Below are 18,951 nucleotides of genomic sequence, written 5' to 3'. Positions count from 1 at the left end.
GGCGCCCATGACCGTCTCATGCCCCCCGAACCCTGGGATTCGGAGAGCTTGAAAGCTCCCGAACTCCAAGGGACCGTCTCATGCCCCTCGAACCCTGGGATTCAGGAAGCTTGAAAGCTCCTGAACTCCAGGGTTCAGGCGCCTTAATGGCCCCCAAACGCCCATGGCCGCTGCTTCCTCCCTGTATAGGAAGGAAGCAGCTATACAGGAAGGAAACAACGACCTTCCTTCCTTTCTTTCTCTCTATATATGTGTATATATACATACATATATTAATATTTGTGTATGCAAATTGTTAATGTATATGTATGTGTGTGTATATATACATATATTTATGTTCGTGTATGCGGTGGTGTTAATGTATATATATATGTGTGTTTGTGTATATATGAAGAGGTGGTGACGGGTAATTAACTGAAGGAGAAAATGGATATAAGGGTATAAATAAATTTTTAAAAGAAGATATTCGTAGCTACTAATAGAATTTCCCTTCACCTTTTGCTGGCAAGGATTCGTGACTGACAAAAGAACAATATCACGGCACATCCAAAAATACCTCTTGACTAATAATGAAATAATCAATTATTATGGCACAATCCAACTAATAAAATAGAAATTAGGAAAGTTTATAGCTAATAAAACAAAATCAGTACAACTACAATTGAATCAATTTTCAACGGTTGAAGCGAAGAACAGGAGCCTGTTTTTGGCGGCGGCGATCTTCTTCTTATTGTCTCAGCAGTCAGCTCTCTTCAATCTTCACCTCTTCCTCGGCAAATATACATAGTAAGCCATCTCTTCTCTCTATCTCTTCCATTTATCTCGCTCAAAATCTGTTTAAAGTGTGTGTTTGGATCGCAAGAAGGAAAGAAAAAGAGAGTGAGAGGGAGAAAAAGTTGAGGCGGCAAGAGAAAATGGCTGGAGGGGGTTTCGCCGGGGATGGCCACGCCGGGCGGGAGCTTCACCGGCCGGTTGACTGCATCCGTTGTGATCACCTGCATCGCTGCTGCTTCCGGCGCCGGCGGCCTGATATTCGGCTACGATCCGCCCCTGGATCCAGCCAATGGGCAGAGTGGGCTGGAGCTCGATGTGGCTTCTTCTTCTTCTTCGTGTTCGCTGTGCTTAATGCAGTAATACTGTAGATAATGCGTTGTCTTGTTTTGTGGTTCTCATGATTTTGCTCTGGGAAAATCATTAGGATTTAGATTACCATCAATTTAAGCATGCTTCAGTACCCACCACCCAACTCATCTTGTCTGCAGCTGAAAAGTTCTATTTTGAATATTTGATGGTACAGAGAAATCCAATAGGTAATTATATGTAAAATTAGAAAGAAAAACTCCCATAAAATAGTTTATAATCATAATAAAATGTTAATTACAGGGGCGGATCCAGGCCACTTGCATTGTTGCTTACTATTTTTCCTATACATTATTTGAAATCTGCATTGAATAAAAAAGGGGCAGAGTCGCAGAGATCATCTCTGTTTTTATTTTGGCTAGCCAGAGATCATCTCCATTGAATATCTTTATTTCATCTATTAAAAAGTCAACACATCATTTAAGATATGAATAAAGAAATTTACTTCTGCTAAGGTTGGTAAAAGATCATGAGATACATTGAGAGGGAGATTGCTCTTAGTATTGATACAGAGATATTCATTGACGAGTTTGATCTCTTGGGGAATCGCAGGTTATGGCTTTAAGTAGTTTTATAAGGTATTTGTATTGCACATTTTTGGTATTTTTTGTTGTTTTTTGCTTTCTCTTTTTAAGTTAATGAATTATGTTAAATATGCATGTAAAGCTCGTTAAACTCCCATTTTTTGACTTTTTGTTTTTCTCCTATTGGTGAAGCTCACGGTTGGAAACAAATTTTGAACCCCCCTAGGTAAAAAATCCTAGATCCTCCCCTGACCTTATCTTTTCTAATCTGTTGCAGGCAAAACTCTTAAGTTTGCTTATAACTGTGTAGAAGACCCCTAACATGGCCAGTACAGCTTGTTTTATGATTGTCAGCCGGAATGACATTCCTATATATGAAGCTGAAGTTGGTGCTGCAGTCAAAGTATGATTTATTCTTTGCTTCCACTTTCTATGCGTGAATATGAACATTTAATCCTTTTTCAAGTTAATTTTCCATTTATTAAAAAGTAAAGTTCAAAAGGAGTTATTTTGTGTCTCACTCAACTTATATGACACATTGAGTCTCCGTAGATTCTGTCTCTATCAATTTCTTAATGACTTTGCTTTGTGCTTTTTTGTTTTTACTTTTCAACTATGTCAGGAGCATGCCTAACCACACTGCATAGGCTTATGGACCTTGGTGTCCATATCAAAGAGTGATAAGAAACAAAGTCCAAGAGATTTAAAAGGTAAAAACAAATTTTTGTCAATGATAAAGTATATAGTAAAGAGATTGGATTGTAAAAATAGAGGTTGACCAAATGTGAATCGAGATGGAGTGAAGAAAAAATATTTTTCAACAATAAAGTATATAAAAAGAGATTGGACTGTAAAAAGAGAGGCTGTACATATATGGATTGGGATGGATTCTACTATTCAAAATACGTCATGAATCTAGGAGAGTCAAAGGCCAAACTTCAAATCAAGAGTCTTGGTGGTGGAATGAAGACGTATAAGAAAAATCAAACCAAGAGAGCTTGCTACACACAATGTCGTAATGAAGAAAATTTGAAGAGATATGTTTTGGCAAGAAAGGAAGCAAAGAAGGTTGTTAATGAAGTGTCATGAACCTAGGTTTGACCTAGGATTTTAAAAGGAATTTGGAAGAAACTAAGGGAGAGAGAACAGAAATGGAGGGATAAATCAAAAGAATTGAGGGGGAAATCGAACCTTACAGAGAGGATTGGGAGAGAATTAGAGGGAATCTGGAGAGAGATCAGAGAAGTTTTGAGAGAAACAAATTTCTATTATCATTCAACAACCTCTATTCTCTAACTGGTTCAGCTTATTTATAGGTTGTTCTATCCTTTCAGTTACAATACAACTGAAAGGTACAAACTGCTACAATAGCAAAGTACAACTAGAAAGAAATACATATAATATATAATTACTATTATATCCTTATGGTCGTGACAATTCTCCCCTCCTTGAGAGAGTTCTTGTCCCCAAGAACTTATAGTGATTGGCCACTGTTCTTCATCCAATCCCTACTTTCACTATCTTATTTATCCTTCTTTCTTTCTTTCTCCTTCTAGGCCTATTCCGCTTCGCTCTTATATTCCTTCTCTTTTGCTTTTCTTGCAATTGTAAAATGTAGTCCTCAAAGATCTCCATGACAAAGGCCTCTTCTCTAATTGATCTGTAAGTTCCAATAATTTCCTGGACCTTAATGCAGTAATTGAGCCAGTGAGTTTTAGCAAGTACTCTGGCAGCAACCTACCCTTTCATCAACTTCCAAACTGCATAATGGTTCTTCTGTACAGTCCACTTCAATTGTTCCTTCTGCATCCTCCACTGCTCCAGATCACGAATATACTTCTGGAAATTTTCAAAGCAGTCAAAATTTTCCAATCATTAGCATCTTCCATCATCCTCTTAACCAATCTTGAACTTTCCTCAACTGGATATTCATTTTAATTAAGCCACAAGTCTCCAGAAATGATCTGAGCTTTAATCCATTCTGCATATACTCCTCCTGAATTTCCTCCTCCTTTGTTTGAAGATCTACCAAGTGGTTTTTGAACAGAACTTCATGCTCTATGGGTCACTTTATCGCCTTGAACTGTCCATCCTCCTCAAACATAATGGTCGTTTTACTCCATATTGTGGATGAAGTGAGTTCCTCACACTCTTCATTGCAACTCTCATCTCCGACCTGATTTATAGCCGGCATTTCAATCAAATCAATGTTTTGTTCCAATGCTACTTCATCAGCTTCCTGCAAACTGGAGGCATATTTTTCTTCCTATTTACTGGTATACACCAGAGGTTCACTTACAACAGTTGTCTTCTCCAGTGATGTATCATTGACGTCTCAACAACTGCAATAGAAGTCATTTCAACACTGTTTGTTTTCAGAATTGGTTGAGCCAATTTTTCATTGTGAAAGACTGGATCAATTTCAATTCCAAAAGAATCATATGTCTCTTTCTGAATCTCCAGAAATTCTCTGTTAACATCTTTCAATCCTGATGATTGATTACAATCAATCATCTCATGATCAGAACATCTGAGATAGTCATCTTGAGCATATCCTTTCAAAACTTCTTTTTTTAAGGAATTAGAATATTCCTTAGAGAATAATTCATCTAGAATACTAACCTGAAACTTATTTGTTATCAGATTCAGAATGTCATCCATCTTTTGGTTGGGGTGAGCGAATGTTTCCATGAGTCCTGTGTCAATTGCTTGCTCCTGAAACTAATCTGAATTGCTGCTAACAGTCATCTAGATCTAAATTCAGTAATCTTGAATCCACCTTAATCAATAGTGGAAATAGAAAAATCAGCAACCGCCTATGAAATTGCCTCCAGCAATTCGCCTTCCTGGATCGCCTAATTCACAATTCAGTAGCCTCGAAAACAGAGGGTAAATTACCAGCCTCTAGGAATTAGAGAATTGATTGGGTCTGTTTCGGAAAACAGTCCTGGGAATCGCCTGGATTTGCCTCAATTAACAGCCGAGAATTCAACTGGTTCTGCTGCTCTGAATCGCTGGAATGGAATTAAAGCCAAAAATCACTCGAGCTGCTTTACCTTGGTCAACTGCTAAAACTTCCGGAATCACAGCGAAGAATCGTTGGCCATGTAGTCTTGAGGCTTTCCTTGAAGGTTTCTTCAATAAGATATGCAAAACTATCCAACTTTGGGTTAATGCTAGACGTTGTGATGCTTAAAGGTTGATTTGCTTGTGTTTTGGTTTGGTGTAAACCCATGTTATAAGATGAGGAAAACACTGATTTGGGGGATTTCTGTGGATTATAGCATCATTAAAGTGAGTTTAAGCATGGTTAAATAAGATGTGTTGAGGGGTTGAAATGTGTAATATTGGGATTAATCTTTGTTTTAGGAACGAAGGGTACACTGTCTTTGGTAAAGCATGGCATGGCTTGAAAGTGCATGTTGCGATGAATTGCCATTTAGGTTGGAGATATGTCATGCTATTGGGCATATGTGGGTTGTGTGTAGATCTTGGGACAAGGAATACCCATGGAGGTGCTACTGTCCAAGAGGATCAAATCAGTTGGTTGAGAGCCATTCAAGACGAAGAATACTCGACGAACTACCATCTTGAGTTAAAGGCTATGGGCAATAAATCTGGTTGGGATTGAATTCACATTTGACGCAGCGTGTAGCGCATGTGTGAAAAAACACATCAAAATAAACCCTTGAAAGAGCAAACTTCAATGACCGAAACTTGGCTTTCAAGAAGACGCAAAAACAAGACTGTTTTGCTAAGAAAACCCAAATAGGTTGCTGAAATTGTATTGAGAAAAACTTGATTACAAACTCTAGATCCTAGACATATTTATAGTATTTGGCTAATCCAAATCCATCTAATATTTGTAAACAAAATCCAACTAGAATCCTAATAAAAATAAAATGCTAATCCAACATGAAGTAGAATCTTAAATCAAGTAGAAACATGAAATAGAATCCTAAATCAAGTAGAAATATAAAATAGAATTCTAAATCAAGTAGAATTCTAAAACTTAAGAAGTATTAAAATAACATTATGACACTACTATTTTGATGATAAATCAAGTAGAATTCTAAAACTTAAGAAGTATTAAAATAACATTATGACACTACTATTTTGATGATACTGTTTCGGTTTGGTTGGGTCAGCCTTGGGTCGAGTCTTGATTGGTGACCGCATCATTCACCTTCACTTGAGAAAAAATTCGACCTCGAATTTTGATATTGTTTGGACAAATCCACGTCCGGTAAGTACGAAGAGAGATTAGCCACATTGAATGTTTGGAAATACCCATATGATTAGGCAAATCTACAACATAAGCATTATCATTTATCTTCTTTGTAATCTTGTAAGGATCATACTTCTTTGGCTTGAGCTTGTTCTGTTGTCCTGCTGAAATCTGTTCATTCTTCAAGAATATCATGACTTCATCTCCAATCTCAAATATCTTGTGTTTTCTATGCTTGTCAGTTGTCGCCTTGTACTTCTTATTTGTGCAACCTTTGCTTGACACCTTCCTGAACTGCTTGAACTTTTCTGCTAAGGGAACATGAGCAAAGACATTCCTCCCCTTCTTAACCATATTTGCATTGGCATGGGTCCAACCATTGCCATGGTTGTTTCCCTCTACCTCCATTGTATTATTACTGTTAGATTGAGGATGTTGAACATTCCATCTTGAGTGCTTTTCTAATATGGTAAATTTTTATCATAGGTCCTTCTCTTTTCATCTGCTTTTTTGATTTTAACTCCTCAACAGCTTCCGAATTCATCTGTAGATTTTTCTTACCTGGAGAAGTCTTCTTTTGCAACTGTTTCGAATAGAGGCTTATTCCATGACTACCATCAGTCTCTCCATCACTTAAAATATTGATGCTTGAATCCTTCTTTGGTCTAAGCACTTGATCAGCTATAGCAGCAGCTGTTATAACATTCTTAGTTTTGGAATCTAATTTCAGATTAATATCAAAAGCAGTTGTACTACCCAAGTTGACTAGCCTAGGAAATCCAACACCCCTATCCACAAAGAGACCCATGTGACCATCTTGCTTTTGCAATCGCGAAGATGAATATGTTCCTATTGACTATGATTCAACCATGCCAGAGCTTGAATAAACTGTAGAAGGATTTGCTACCATAACCTCCATATCATTTACAATCGCAAGTCGATCAAAAGAAACACCACCATCATTGGGTTGTGAAGCAATGCCTGAGCCCTCGGGACTAGAAAATACCCCAGTATGAATCAATAACCTTGGAGTTTCTGTCATGTTAGCAGCATAAATCAGACCTGAGTTTGCAAACGTTGAGGTTACTGGGACAACATAATCTTCGAAATCAAACTCCAAACTCATCGAAAAGTCATTCTTTAGTTTATACTCATTGTTTCCCCAATGGTTGTGTTGCTGTGCATTCCTCCTAACCCCTTTACCACTAGGGTTGGCTATCATACGACCAAGATCATCCTCATCGTCGCTATCATCCGTCATTGGTCTTCTAGGATTAATGAGGATAGGATTAATGGCTGGTCTTCTCGGTTTAACGTAGCTGGCTTGATTCACGCCATTAGTCCGATTCCGGTTATCTTTAACTCTTTGTAAAACGCCCAATTGGTTACGGATTCGCTCCAATTGTTGCTCCATTGTACAAGTTATTTCCCGTTGTTCTTCGATTGCTCTCCAAACCGCGGGCAGCCCCCGATCACCGTCACGAGGCTGGTTGTTACCGTTACCTTCAAGATTGGCCATCTGATTGGTTAATGAACCGCTCTAATACCACCTGACGCAGCGTGTAGCACGTGTGTGAAAAAACACACTAAAATAAACCCTTGAAAGAGCAAACTTCAATGGCCGAAACTTGGCTTTCAAGAAGACGCAAAAATAAGTCTGTTTTGCTAAGAAAACCTAAATAGGTTGCTGAAATTGTATTGAGAAAAACTTGAATACAAACTCTAGATCCTAGGCATATTTATAGTATTTGGCTAATCCAAATCCAACTAGAATCTTAATAAAAATAAAATCCTAATCCAACATGAAGTAGAATCCTAAATCAAGTAGAAACATGATATAAAATTCTAAATCAAGTAGAAATATAAAGTAGAATCCTAAATCAAGTAGAATTCTAAAATTTAGGAAGTATTAAAATAACATTATGGCACTACTATTTTGGTGATACTGTTTCGGTTTGGTTGGGTCGGCCTTGGGCCGAGTCTTGATTGGTGACTGCATCAACATTTTGTGTGTTGCATGTGGGGTTTACTTGGCTGTCTAGATCATACATACCTTAACAATTTTGGATATGTGATGAGTAGATCGAGAATACTAAAGCTGTAAAGCATGATAGGAAGAGTTTTGGTTCCATATTTCTATTTTTTAATCATTTGAGGTTATTGTTATGTATGGATGATTTATCTTAATGGTTTGTATGAACAGCCCAAAGCCTTAGTAAGATGATACCTCTCTATTTTTTGAAGTTGGTTAGAGGGGTTAAACTTATTTGGAATTGATTTCATGAGACTCAAAGTTACTTGGAGATTAAATCGCATTTTTGGGTATTATATGGTTTAACTCAAAATTTAAATGAATGAGATGTTTTGAAGTGATTATTTAGTGTTAAAAAGGACTATATAACTCCTATTAATCATGTGATTGATGATAAAGTGGTTAAAGAATGGATGGTTGAATGTTTTAAGGCCCAGAACAAAGATTTGACCCAACAACATTAGGCATTTCAACCCCTCAACACGTATCTCATTTTTCAAGCAAGGCTCTACCATGCTTAAACTCAACTTAGTGATGCTATAAGACACAAAGAGCCTCCAAATCCTTGTGCTTGTCATCTGATGACATGGGTTTACACCCAAGCAAAACACGAACAAATCAATCTCTAAGCATCACAAGGATTAGCATTAACCCAAAGTTGACTAGTTTTCCGTACCTTATTGAAGAAACCTTTAAAGAAAGCCTCAAGACTCCATGGCCAACTCTCTTAATCTGTCCCTCCCTATCTCTTGGCCACTAAGGGAAGGAATAAGGAGCTTAACTCCCTCAATCTTATGTCTCACACCTTAGGTGTCAAAAGATTCCATGGCCAACTCCCTCAATCTGATATCCCACACCTTAGGTATTTAGAAGACCATTTTTCCCCTTTCTTTTGACCTCTCTTATGTATTTTTTAGAGCAATCGGGTCTTTTGTCAAAAATCAGATGCCTTTCTAGAGATCTTGTCCCTTTCTTCCAGCCCCTTGCATCCCCTTTTCAAGACATTCTTTCTCCCTTTAGCAGCCTACAATTCAGCTTTGTAAGAAAGTAATTGGCCCCATCCTTTCATCTTGTCTTGATCAGCAGAATTAGGAGATAGGAGATGACAAAAAGCAGTTGAATTTGTTTCAACTGCAATTATTACAGTTACAATAGTTGCAACAAGCCACTGCAACTATAATAAGCTGTTAGTAAAATCTGTTACAATGTAACCAATTAACTGTTGTGGCTAGCCATATATAAGGCTATGCCACTTTGTATCAAGACATTATGAATGAATTGATTTCAAGTTCTCTCATTTTCTCTCTATCCATTCTCTGTTTCCCTATGCTCTCTCTCTCTCTCTCTCTCTCTTCTTCCACGACTGCCAACTAGAAACCCTAGATTTGAAACCTAGGGTCTTGACACATCTCATTCTCCCAAGCTTTTCATTGGCACAAACTAATTGTGCGTGCCCTTATCATTTCAGACCATGCCTTGTACAGATTTGGTTGGTCTTTGGTTATAATTTGACCCAGGTTTTGTTAATTAACCCCCTTGCTTCACAAGTTATAACAACATTGGTTAAACACACACTTGTGCATAAATCAATAATCATCCACTTTTCAAAATTCAACCCACCAATGATCAAATCTTTTCATTCTAATATCTCCCAAATGTGCGTAATATCATAGTAAAACTATGTTTAAAGTTTCATAAGCAAAGTCCAAAATTTGAGCCTCCACTTGCATTTTCGGCCATTGCTGATTTTTCAGTTCTAATGAAACTAATTCAAATCAGTCCTGTGAACTTAGGGATCACTGGATTGAATCTTTAGAAGGAATTAAGCTTCTCACAATCTTACACATTCACGGTTTGATTGTGATGAATAAGACAGAATTAACGCAACAGATAATAGAAATGGAAATCGACAGAAAAATAAACCAAACCACACGAAGAATACCAGATTTATCCTGGTTCAGTTCACTCTTGGAGTGAACCTACATCCAGCCTTGGAACCTCTCGAGAGCGGCCTTGCTTTATTCAGAATTGATCAGTGCAGCAATATCTCCCCGGGTACCAACCCTTTCTCGCTCACCAGGATTACAAAGGTCTACCAATATCTTGCCTTTCCTCTCAGAACAAAAACAGAATAATGCACTCGCTGTAAAATGAGTTATATCTCAAACGACTAACCCCATGCCCCTTATTTATAGGATAACAGGGTGGACATTCCAATACAAAAATACTGGAATTAGATATTACCGGTTTTAACCCCCAAACTTAACTAATTTACAGTTGGCACATAATAAACCACCTATCTATATTTTAGCCGCTTGACTTGATTGCCTTCACTGATCTTAGGTTTAACTCTAGGCAAACTTCTAACAAGTCTGTTTCTAATTTAAAATAGTGAATAATTCGAAATAGAGGAATTCTGTTTTGAATTCGTCAACAATTTTTCCAAATCTTTCATTAGTTCAATATTCTATTTCAAATTAGTCTATGTCTCATTTGAAATAGACTTCTGAAATTTTTATTTATTCTTTTTTTTTGTAAATCCATTCCATCCAATCATGGCCCACCAAAGCCATCCATCGCTTCTCAAATTTTCCAATGGGTCAGTTTTACTTGCTCTAAGCCTAATTTCTCAAGCCTCAAAACTATTTTCTCACTTTCTTAAGACCTGAAAATTCTCCAAATTTATTTAATTATTCCCAAAGATAGAAAATAAAATCACATGTAGTTACAGTATGGACATGTGGGAAGAAGATCGATAGCATCAAATGTGAAGCGAGTGAGTGAAATAGAAGAAATTTGTAGCAAAAGAGGAGAGAAGTAGGAAACCCTTAAACATGACATATGATATAAAGGTCTTGCAAAGGATATGGCCATAGATGAAGATGGTTGGAGATCTAGAATCCATGTATTGGTGAGATTAAGGATTGTGCTTGTTCTTGTTGTTGCTCAACCATATAACTTCATTGGATTTTACCTCAGGGCTCTTTATTGGAGAAGTACAAGCTAAGCCACCGAAGATGTGGAAGGTCCCCTAAATAACTATTTTGGACCCTTTATATATATTTTTTCTTTTTGTGTGTGTGTGTGTTGGGGGGGGGGGGCTGCTCAATTGTAACTTTGGGAACTGCATGCTCTTATGGTAAAATGTGTAACTTTTTTCCTTCTAACATATATATGCATACAGTGTTGAGAATAAATCTTGGAATCATAAGCTGTTTAGGGTAGGAGGGGCTTTTATTAGCTAAGAAGTTTCTTGTTCTCTTAGCAATGGTTTCTTTTGATGAGAACATTTGAATTAGCCTCTGGTTTCAAATTCAAGACATAACACCATTTACTAACCCTTGAAATTTCAATTTCTGTGTATTTCCTGTACAATTTTTAGTCACACTCATATTCATCCTACTTACATGTACAAGTAGTGCTTATGAGAAACCATGTTTCTCAAGTCTATGAATGCTGGTATTTGTGTGTTTGGTGTTTGATTATTCTCCTTGTACCTTTTTGCATGCACATATGCCAACAGTTGCTCATTTCTTATTCCTTGTTCAGTTATTTTCTGATGATATAATGTTTATGAACAAACTTAGAGAACTTTGGGATTAACATCGTCTTAGTAATAGGATTGAAAAAATACCAACTGCTACCCTCTAATTCTCAGTTACAAGATGCTATATATACAACAATTCTACTTATCTTCTATCTAAATTTCAGGGAATTAAAATACAAACACAACAACAGATAAGGGGAGAATTTTTCTCCTACTTCTTAGGAATAACTTGAGCTTCATCTCTTCCTATTTCTTAGGAACAGCTGGGACTTTGTCTTCTCTTATTCAAACTGGTCATTTTTATCTGCATTTGGAATCTATCTTCTTATCCTCTTGCTATCGTGAATTCCTCTTCAACACTCCCCCTCAAGCTGGTGAATAAATGTCATTCATTCCTAGCTTGCCTCTAATCAGTTCAAAACCTTGTTTGTTCATTGTCTTGGTGAGAATATCAACTTCTTGTAAACCTGTAGGAATATACACCAGTTTGATTCCACCCTCTTCAATCTCTTGTTTAATGAATTGTCTATCAATTCTCACATATTTCATTCGGTCATGTTGGATCGAATTATTTACTATACTTATGGCTTATTTGTTGTCACAATATAGGCATCTTCAGGTCTTCCATAAACCCCAGCAGCCATATTACTTCACAAATACCTTGAGCTATAGCTCGGAATTCTGGCTCAGTACTACTTCTAGCTACTATACTCTGTTTCTTGCTCCTCTGTGTCACAAGATTATCCCATAATTTTGTGCAATAACCGAAGATTGATTTGTTGTCTTCTAAGGAACCTGCCTAATTGACATCTACAAAACACTGAATCCCTCGATCTTCATTCTTTCTGAATAAATTACCCTTACCGAGAGTTCCTTTAAGGTATCTTAGGATATGATCAGTAGCATTGAGATGTTTGCTAGTGGGTGAATGCATATATTGACTCACTTTGCTCACTACCTAAGTAATACCAGGCCTTTAAGAGACAAATAAATCAGCCTTCCCACTAACCTTTGGTATCTACCCTTATCAATTGCCTTTTCTGCCCCATCTTCATTAGCTTTCCAGTTGGGTTCCAGTGGTGTGGTGGCTAGTTTACAACCAAGCTCACCTGTCTCCTTTAGTAGATTCAATGTATACTTTCTTTAAGAAATAAAAATTCCCTCTTTGCTTCTTGCTACTTCCATCCCTAGAAAATACCTTAGTTGTCCAAGGTCTTTAACTTCAAATGCTTGTTGCAACCATCCCTTTAGTGCCTTAATTTCTTGCTGATTGTTGCCTGTAACAATAATATCGTCTACATAGACAATTAAGATAGTTTTCAGACTATTAGCAGCATGTTTGGTGAACAATGTGTGATCAGATTGCCCTTGTTGATACCCTAGTTGATGTAATGTGGTGCTAAACCTTTTAAACCAAGCTGTAGGAGATTGCTTCAACCCACACAAAGATTTCTTTAATCTGCAAACTTTCCCTTTTTCTTCAAAACCGGGAGGGATTCTCATATAGATTTCCTCTTCTAGATCCCCATTAAGAAATGCATTCTTTATATCAAGCTGATGTAATTCTCAATCTAAGTTAGCTGCAAGGGATAATAGCACATGTATAGAATTGAACTTTGTAACAGGTGCAAGAGTCTCTTCATAATCTATACCTTGTGTTTGAGTGAAGCCTTGGGCCACTAATTTGGCCTTATACCTCTAAATACTTCCATCGGCTTTGTGTTTTACTGTGAATATTCATTTGCTTCCTACCACTTTCTTGTTTTGAGGTAGATTCACCACTTCCCATGTACCATTCTTTTTTAGTGCATTCATTTCTTCCATTACAGCCCTTCTCCAGTTCGATATTTGTAAGGCCTCATTGATATTCTTAGGTATTTGCACCTCATCAACCCTTGTAGTGAATGCCTTAAAATTTGGAGATAATCGAGAATATACCAAATGGTTAGAAATGGGATACTTAGTGCATGATCTCACCCCCTTTCTCCAAGCAATTGGAATATCCAAATCATATAATTCAGGTTCTGCATTTTCAGTCATGTTATCCTCCACAATAGGCACTCCTGCTTCATTCATTTCATTTGCTTCAGGCACCGGACCTACTTCTGGGGTTAATGATTGGTTTTGCTTTGGTTCAAGATGCCTTCTTCTAGAATACACCTTGATTGGTGGCTGTGATTTAGGAATTTCTTCTTGAATGTGCTGAATTTGCTGTTGTATTATCTGTTCTCCCCCTTGATTAGTTACATAATTCGGAATAAGAGTAGAAGAGGTCATTGTTTCAAGCAAAATACTAACATCCCAGCCATCCCTACCTTGCTCTGCACTAGGAATCTCCCCCTACAGAGGTTTGGTAGAGTAGTTACTAGTAGTATTGATTCTCAATAAAAGAGACATCACAAGAGACAAATAAATTCTTAGTGTTAGGGCAGTAACATTTGTGGCCTTGCTATGTGAGAGAATAACCAACAAACACACACTTCAAGGACCTGGGTTTTAATTTAGAGTGGTAGTGGTGAACAAAGGCTCTACATCCAAAGACTTTTGGGGACAAGGAATTTAGGATACAGGTAAAGAGAGGATAGGAATTAATGAGAGTACTTAAGAGAGTTTTGAAGTTGAGTATCCTAGTGGGGAGTCTATTGATGAGATAGGCAGCTGTGAGAATGGCTTCTCCCCAATAGAAAGTAGGAACCAAGCTGGTGAACATTAGGGTTCGAGCTGTTTCAAGCAAATGCCTATTCATTCTTTCGGCCACCTCATTTTGTTGGGGATTATAGGGGCATATACTTTGATGAATAATGCCATTCTCACTCAAATAGGTCTCAAATCCGGTTGAAAAATATTCTCTTCCATTATCTGATTGAAGGATATTGATTGAGGTTTGAAAAATATTAAGAACCATTTGATGGAATTTTCTGAATACTTGGTAAACCTCAGATTTTTCTTCTAGCAAAAACACCCAACACACCCTGGTATGATCATCTATAAATGTGACAAACCAGCGAGTGTTGGTTAGATTTGGAACTTTTGTTGGTCCCCATACATCACTATGTATTAGGTAGAATGGTTTGGTAGGTTGATAAGAATGAAGAGGATGAACAAATTTTGTTTGCTTAGCAAGAATGCACTATTCACAACTAAAAGATTCACTCATTTTATTGCCAAACAAATGAAGATACAAAATCTTTAGATATCTAAAGTTTGGATGGCCTAATCGTGTGTGCCATAAATAGATGTTAGAATCTGAAACAATAGAAGATGAAAAAGAATTATGTAAGTGAGGAAACCTAGAATCGCCAGCAGCTCCTTTCACATAGTATAGGCCCTCTTTCTCATCAGTATTGCCAATTATCCTCCCCGAAATTAAGTCATGAAATACACAATGAGTTGGAGAGAAAATTACTTTGCAATTCATGTCTTTAGTAATTTTGCTGATGGACAAGAGATTACATCGTAATGCAGGCACATATAGGACATATTTCAACAATAAATCACCTAAATATACTGGACCTTCCCTTGATATTGTACCATCTGCCATAGTTGCCTTTATATTTTTCTCACACTGTTTGTAATCATCCATTCCATATGAGGATCCGGTCATATGGTCAGAAGTCCTAGTATCTACTATCCAATCATTCATATTCAACAATTTAGAGAGGTAACAATTATGAAAATTACCTTGTTTCACATGGGAAGCTGTTGGATTAGGAACTTCTACAAAATCTGATGATTTTGCAACCCTAGTTTGATTCTAAATCTGTTGTAAAAACTCTAGTTGATCTGGGGTAACTGAAAAATTTGCAATTTTACCTTCTTCAGCATCCTAGGCTGTTTGCTGCTTCTTCTGACCTTTCCCTTTCCAATTAGTTGGTTTCCCATGTATTTTCGAACAAGTTTCTTTGGTATGGTAGGGCTTGTGGCAATGATCACACCATTGCCTTTCTCTCTGAAATTCCCCACGAGTGGTTGCTGTTTTTGGTTTAGAAATAGCAAGGGCCGAGCCACTCTGATTATTAATTTCGGGTGATGCATGGAGCATGTCCTTCTTTCGCTTTCTTCCCTCCGGACTTCAGCAAAAGCCTCCTTGATAGATGGAAAGGGTTTTGTTCCTAGCAACCTTCCTCTGACATCATCTGAGTCAAAGTTGAGCCCATGTAGGAAATCAAAGACCCTCTCTTTCTCTATCATTTTAGAATATTTCACCCCATCCTTTGTACACTCTCAACTAATATCATAAAACAAATCCATCTCCTGCCATAATTCAAATAGTACATTATAGTAATCAGTCACTGAATTATTACCTTGGCGAGTGGTCCTTAGGGCTGATCGAACTTCAAAGCATTGTGATATATTCTCCATGTCTAAGTAAAGACTTTGGACTGCATCTCATACTTCTTTTGTTGTTTTATAGAACAGATAGGTCCTCCCTATCTTCGGCTCCATGGAATTGATAAGCCAAGCCATCACTATGGAGTTTTCAGCATCCCATACTTCATAATTGGCAGCTTTAGGATCGGGCTTTGAAACTCCCCCCCCCCCCCCCCACCCCCCGCGTTAGGTATCCCACTTTTCCTTTGCCTTTCATAACCAACTTGACTGACTGAGACCGAAAATCGGTCCCATTGAGTTTATGTTGAGTGATTTGAAGGGTATGGTGATCTGAAATAGGGGCAGAAGTTGGGGCTATAGATTGAGAGGTAGTAGGGCTGATAGTTGAGGATTCACTACTCGGTGAAGAACTAGCCATCTTGGAGCAGTTTGGTGTGAAAAAGAGGATATACCATTAACAAACTTAGAGAACTTTGGGATTTAATATCCTAATTGGATTGAAAAATACCAACTGCTACCTTCTAATTCTCGGTTACAAAATGCTATATATACAACAATTCTACTTATCTTCTATCTAAATTTTAGGGAATTAAAATACAAACACAACAGATAAGGGGAGAATTTTTCTCCTACTTCTTAGGAATAACTTGAGCTTCATCTCTTCCTATTTCTTAGGAATAACTGGGGCTTTATCTTCTCTTATTCAAACTGGTCATTTTTATCTGCATTCAGAATCTATCTTCTTATCCTCTTGCCATCGTGAACTCCTCCTCAACATTTTCTGATATCTTAAAGTTTGATTATTTCTTTCTATCTGTCTATAATCTAGATGAATTTACATAAGGCTATTTATCATCTAATAACACCCTTAACACATAATCATGAATCAGAAAGAAGATACTGCTTACCAGCACCAGTTCATATTACATGCAGCATTGGATATTGTCCAGGACCTTGCATGGACAACAAGTGCCATGTGAGATATGCTCACCTCTCCTTGTCTATCTGTCGTTTAAATTCAAATTAACACATAAATTTGATCAATAGCTTTCCTGCTGTGGCGAATGTTTTTGTCATTTTTCTCTTTCATTATCTTACTACCTTTTATATTCATGTCACATTCTTATCCAGGTTCTTGAAAGCAATCGACAGGTTCAATGATTTGGTGGTGTCAGTATATGTAACAGCAGGTCATATCCTTCATAATATCTGGCTGATTTGTACTTTATTAAAACCATTCACTTGATCATGAAAATTACAAATCATGCAGGTCAAGTTTTAAGGAAATCTAAATACAAAGAAAAGGGGGGAAAACAAAACAAATATAGTATACAAAGTTTCCTTGTAAACTGTTGATACCTTTGTCTCTGCCACATCACCTTGTCATTCATAGAAGAAAAGGCATTAGTTGCAAGGCACATCGGTTTTATCTTTGGTTTGGTGTATCAGTAAGGAGAGTTATAGAATTATAGATGGAAATGATTGGCGAGTCAGAATTCATGTAGTCGGATTAAGGCTTAACATGTTTAGTTAATGAGGCAATTTGTGTGTTTCCGGATGAAGTTGTGAAAAACATAAATACAACCCAAGAAAAGAACCTATGAAAAAAATGTAAAAAAGGTTTACTTAGGGCTTTTGGCATAGAGCTGGTATAAAACGTTTCATTTATGCCAAAACAAGACGTTGTACTTGCATCTATTCATTGCATTCATATCTAAAGATTTAAATTCCTGTTTGCGTGACTGAATTGTAGTGTATGTGTATAAATCACATCAAAGCTTTATCAAAATTCAGTTCTTTTAATATTTGTCTAGACCTTAGTTTTTAAAGTATCTTTAAGATGTGATTAGAGCATGTGTGGTAGTAGCAAGAGGCGGTTGATTTTTGGGAATGGACTCAAAATCTATAGATTAGGTAAGAACTTGTAAAATTTTATCAAAGGAACCAAAAATAAACAAATAAATAAAATAGGAGTTTTCCCAACATAAGGTCAATTTGTCATCATGAAATACTTTAATTCCTTCCAAAGCCCTTTTGGAGAATGTTTGAATTACATTTCAATGTAATTCAGGATTTAGGTTTTATCTCCATTTGCTGGGTTTACATCTACCTTGCACACAATATGAGTACTGAGCTTCAACTACTTAACATTATATGTCTTATTTTTATAGAATTACTTTGTGTTTTAGAATTTGATGCTAATTTGGGGGTTTCATAGTTATAGTAACTGGTGCCATCACATAATAATTCTCTAGATGTTCGTTCTTCTAACCAATTATCTTCATGATAACTGATTACTGATGATGCTAGAATTTCATTCCAAATGATTCTGGTTGTATGCTATCAGATCTAACAATGTAGACTGTTAAGCAAAGCAGTGGTTTTACCTTTGTTCTGTTTTCCTATCCTGATCCTTCAACATTCCTCTTTAAACTCAGAAGTTCTCTCAACAACCTTCCACATTTCTCCGAAAAGGTGATCTCTAGATTTTTTTCAGTATGATATTCCATATAATCTATCCCTAGTAGTAACAAAATAACGGGAACTTCAGTTTTATCTGAAAGCCTTGAAAAAATTCAAGTTTGTAAAGAGTCTGGACACCAAGTAGTGTTGTGAAGATAATTTATTCATCAATCTGGTTCTCTCTGTTCTTTGAGTTTTAGCAAAGGAATCTAAAGAATTTCTCTCTGTTGCTGAGCCTTGTTTTTTTAAAATCCATTTGTGATATGCTGGATTATGAGCTTTGAAAGAATATGAGTGTTTGTGTCATGGATCTATAAGCTTGTACTCGATCGAAGTACTTGTTACTTTCTTCTTTATCTTTTGACTCTCTTCATGTTATCATCAAGAGAGCATTCATCTAAATTTCCAACTGGCCCCTCAACGTCCAAAGCTGATTTATCCAATCTTTTTTTTATACTTGAGACATGTTGTATCAGATGCTTCATTTCCACTTATCTTGGGATGTAGGCATATACTGCAGCCAACCCTATAATTCTTCCCATTACTTGCTTAGCAACCTATGCTGCACTTTGTTTCTTTAATAATTATTTTTTTTTTATGCAATCATTTGATTCACCAAAGTTAACTTTTGTGATTATCTGTGGTTCCATAATAGGATTTTATATTCTTGAGTCTATTCTTTCAT

General features: G+C 36.8%; 1 protein-coding gene across 1 annotated transcript in view; it reads left to right on the top strand.

The window, feature by feature from the left end:
* The first annotated feature begins 631 nt into the window (after window positions 1-631).
* LOC127799418 (uncharacterized) overlaps window positions 632-18,951 on the top strand; it is a 35,291-nt gene continuing 16,971 nt past the window's right edge. The window contains exons 1-4 of the mRNA XM_052333444.1: window positions 632-786; window positions 1,942-2,067; window positions 16,694-16,779; window positions 16,935-16,999. Of these exons, the coding sequence (XP_052189404.1) occupies window positions 1,987-2,067; window positions 16,694-16,779; window positions 16,935-16,999 (232 nt within the window). The 5' untranslated portion in view covers window positions 632-786; window positions 1,942-1,986. The remainder of the gene's footprint in view (window positions 787-1,941; window positions 2,068-16,693; window positions 16,780-16,934; window positions 17,000-18,951) is intronic.

Source organism: Diospyros lotus, chromosome 4 (genome assembly GCF_014633365.1).
Source record: "Diospyros lotus cultivar Yz01 chromosome 4, ASM1463336v1, whole genome shotgun sequence".
Lineage (NCBI taxonomy): Eukaryota > Viridiplantae > Streptophyta > Magnoliopsida > Ericales > Ebenaceae > Diospyros > Diospyros lotus.
This window is presented reverse-complemented; position numbering and strand designations above follow the sequence as displayed.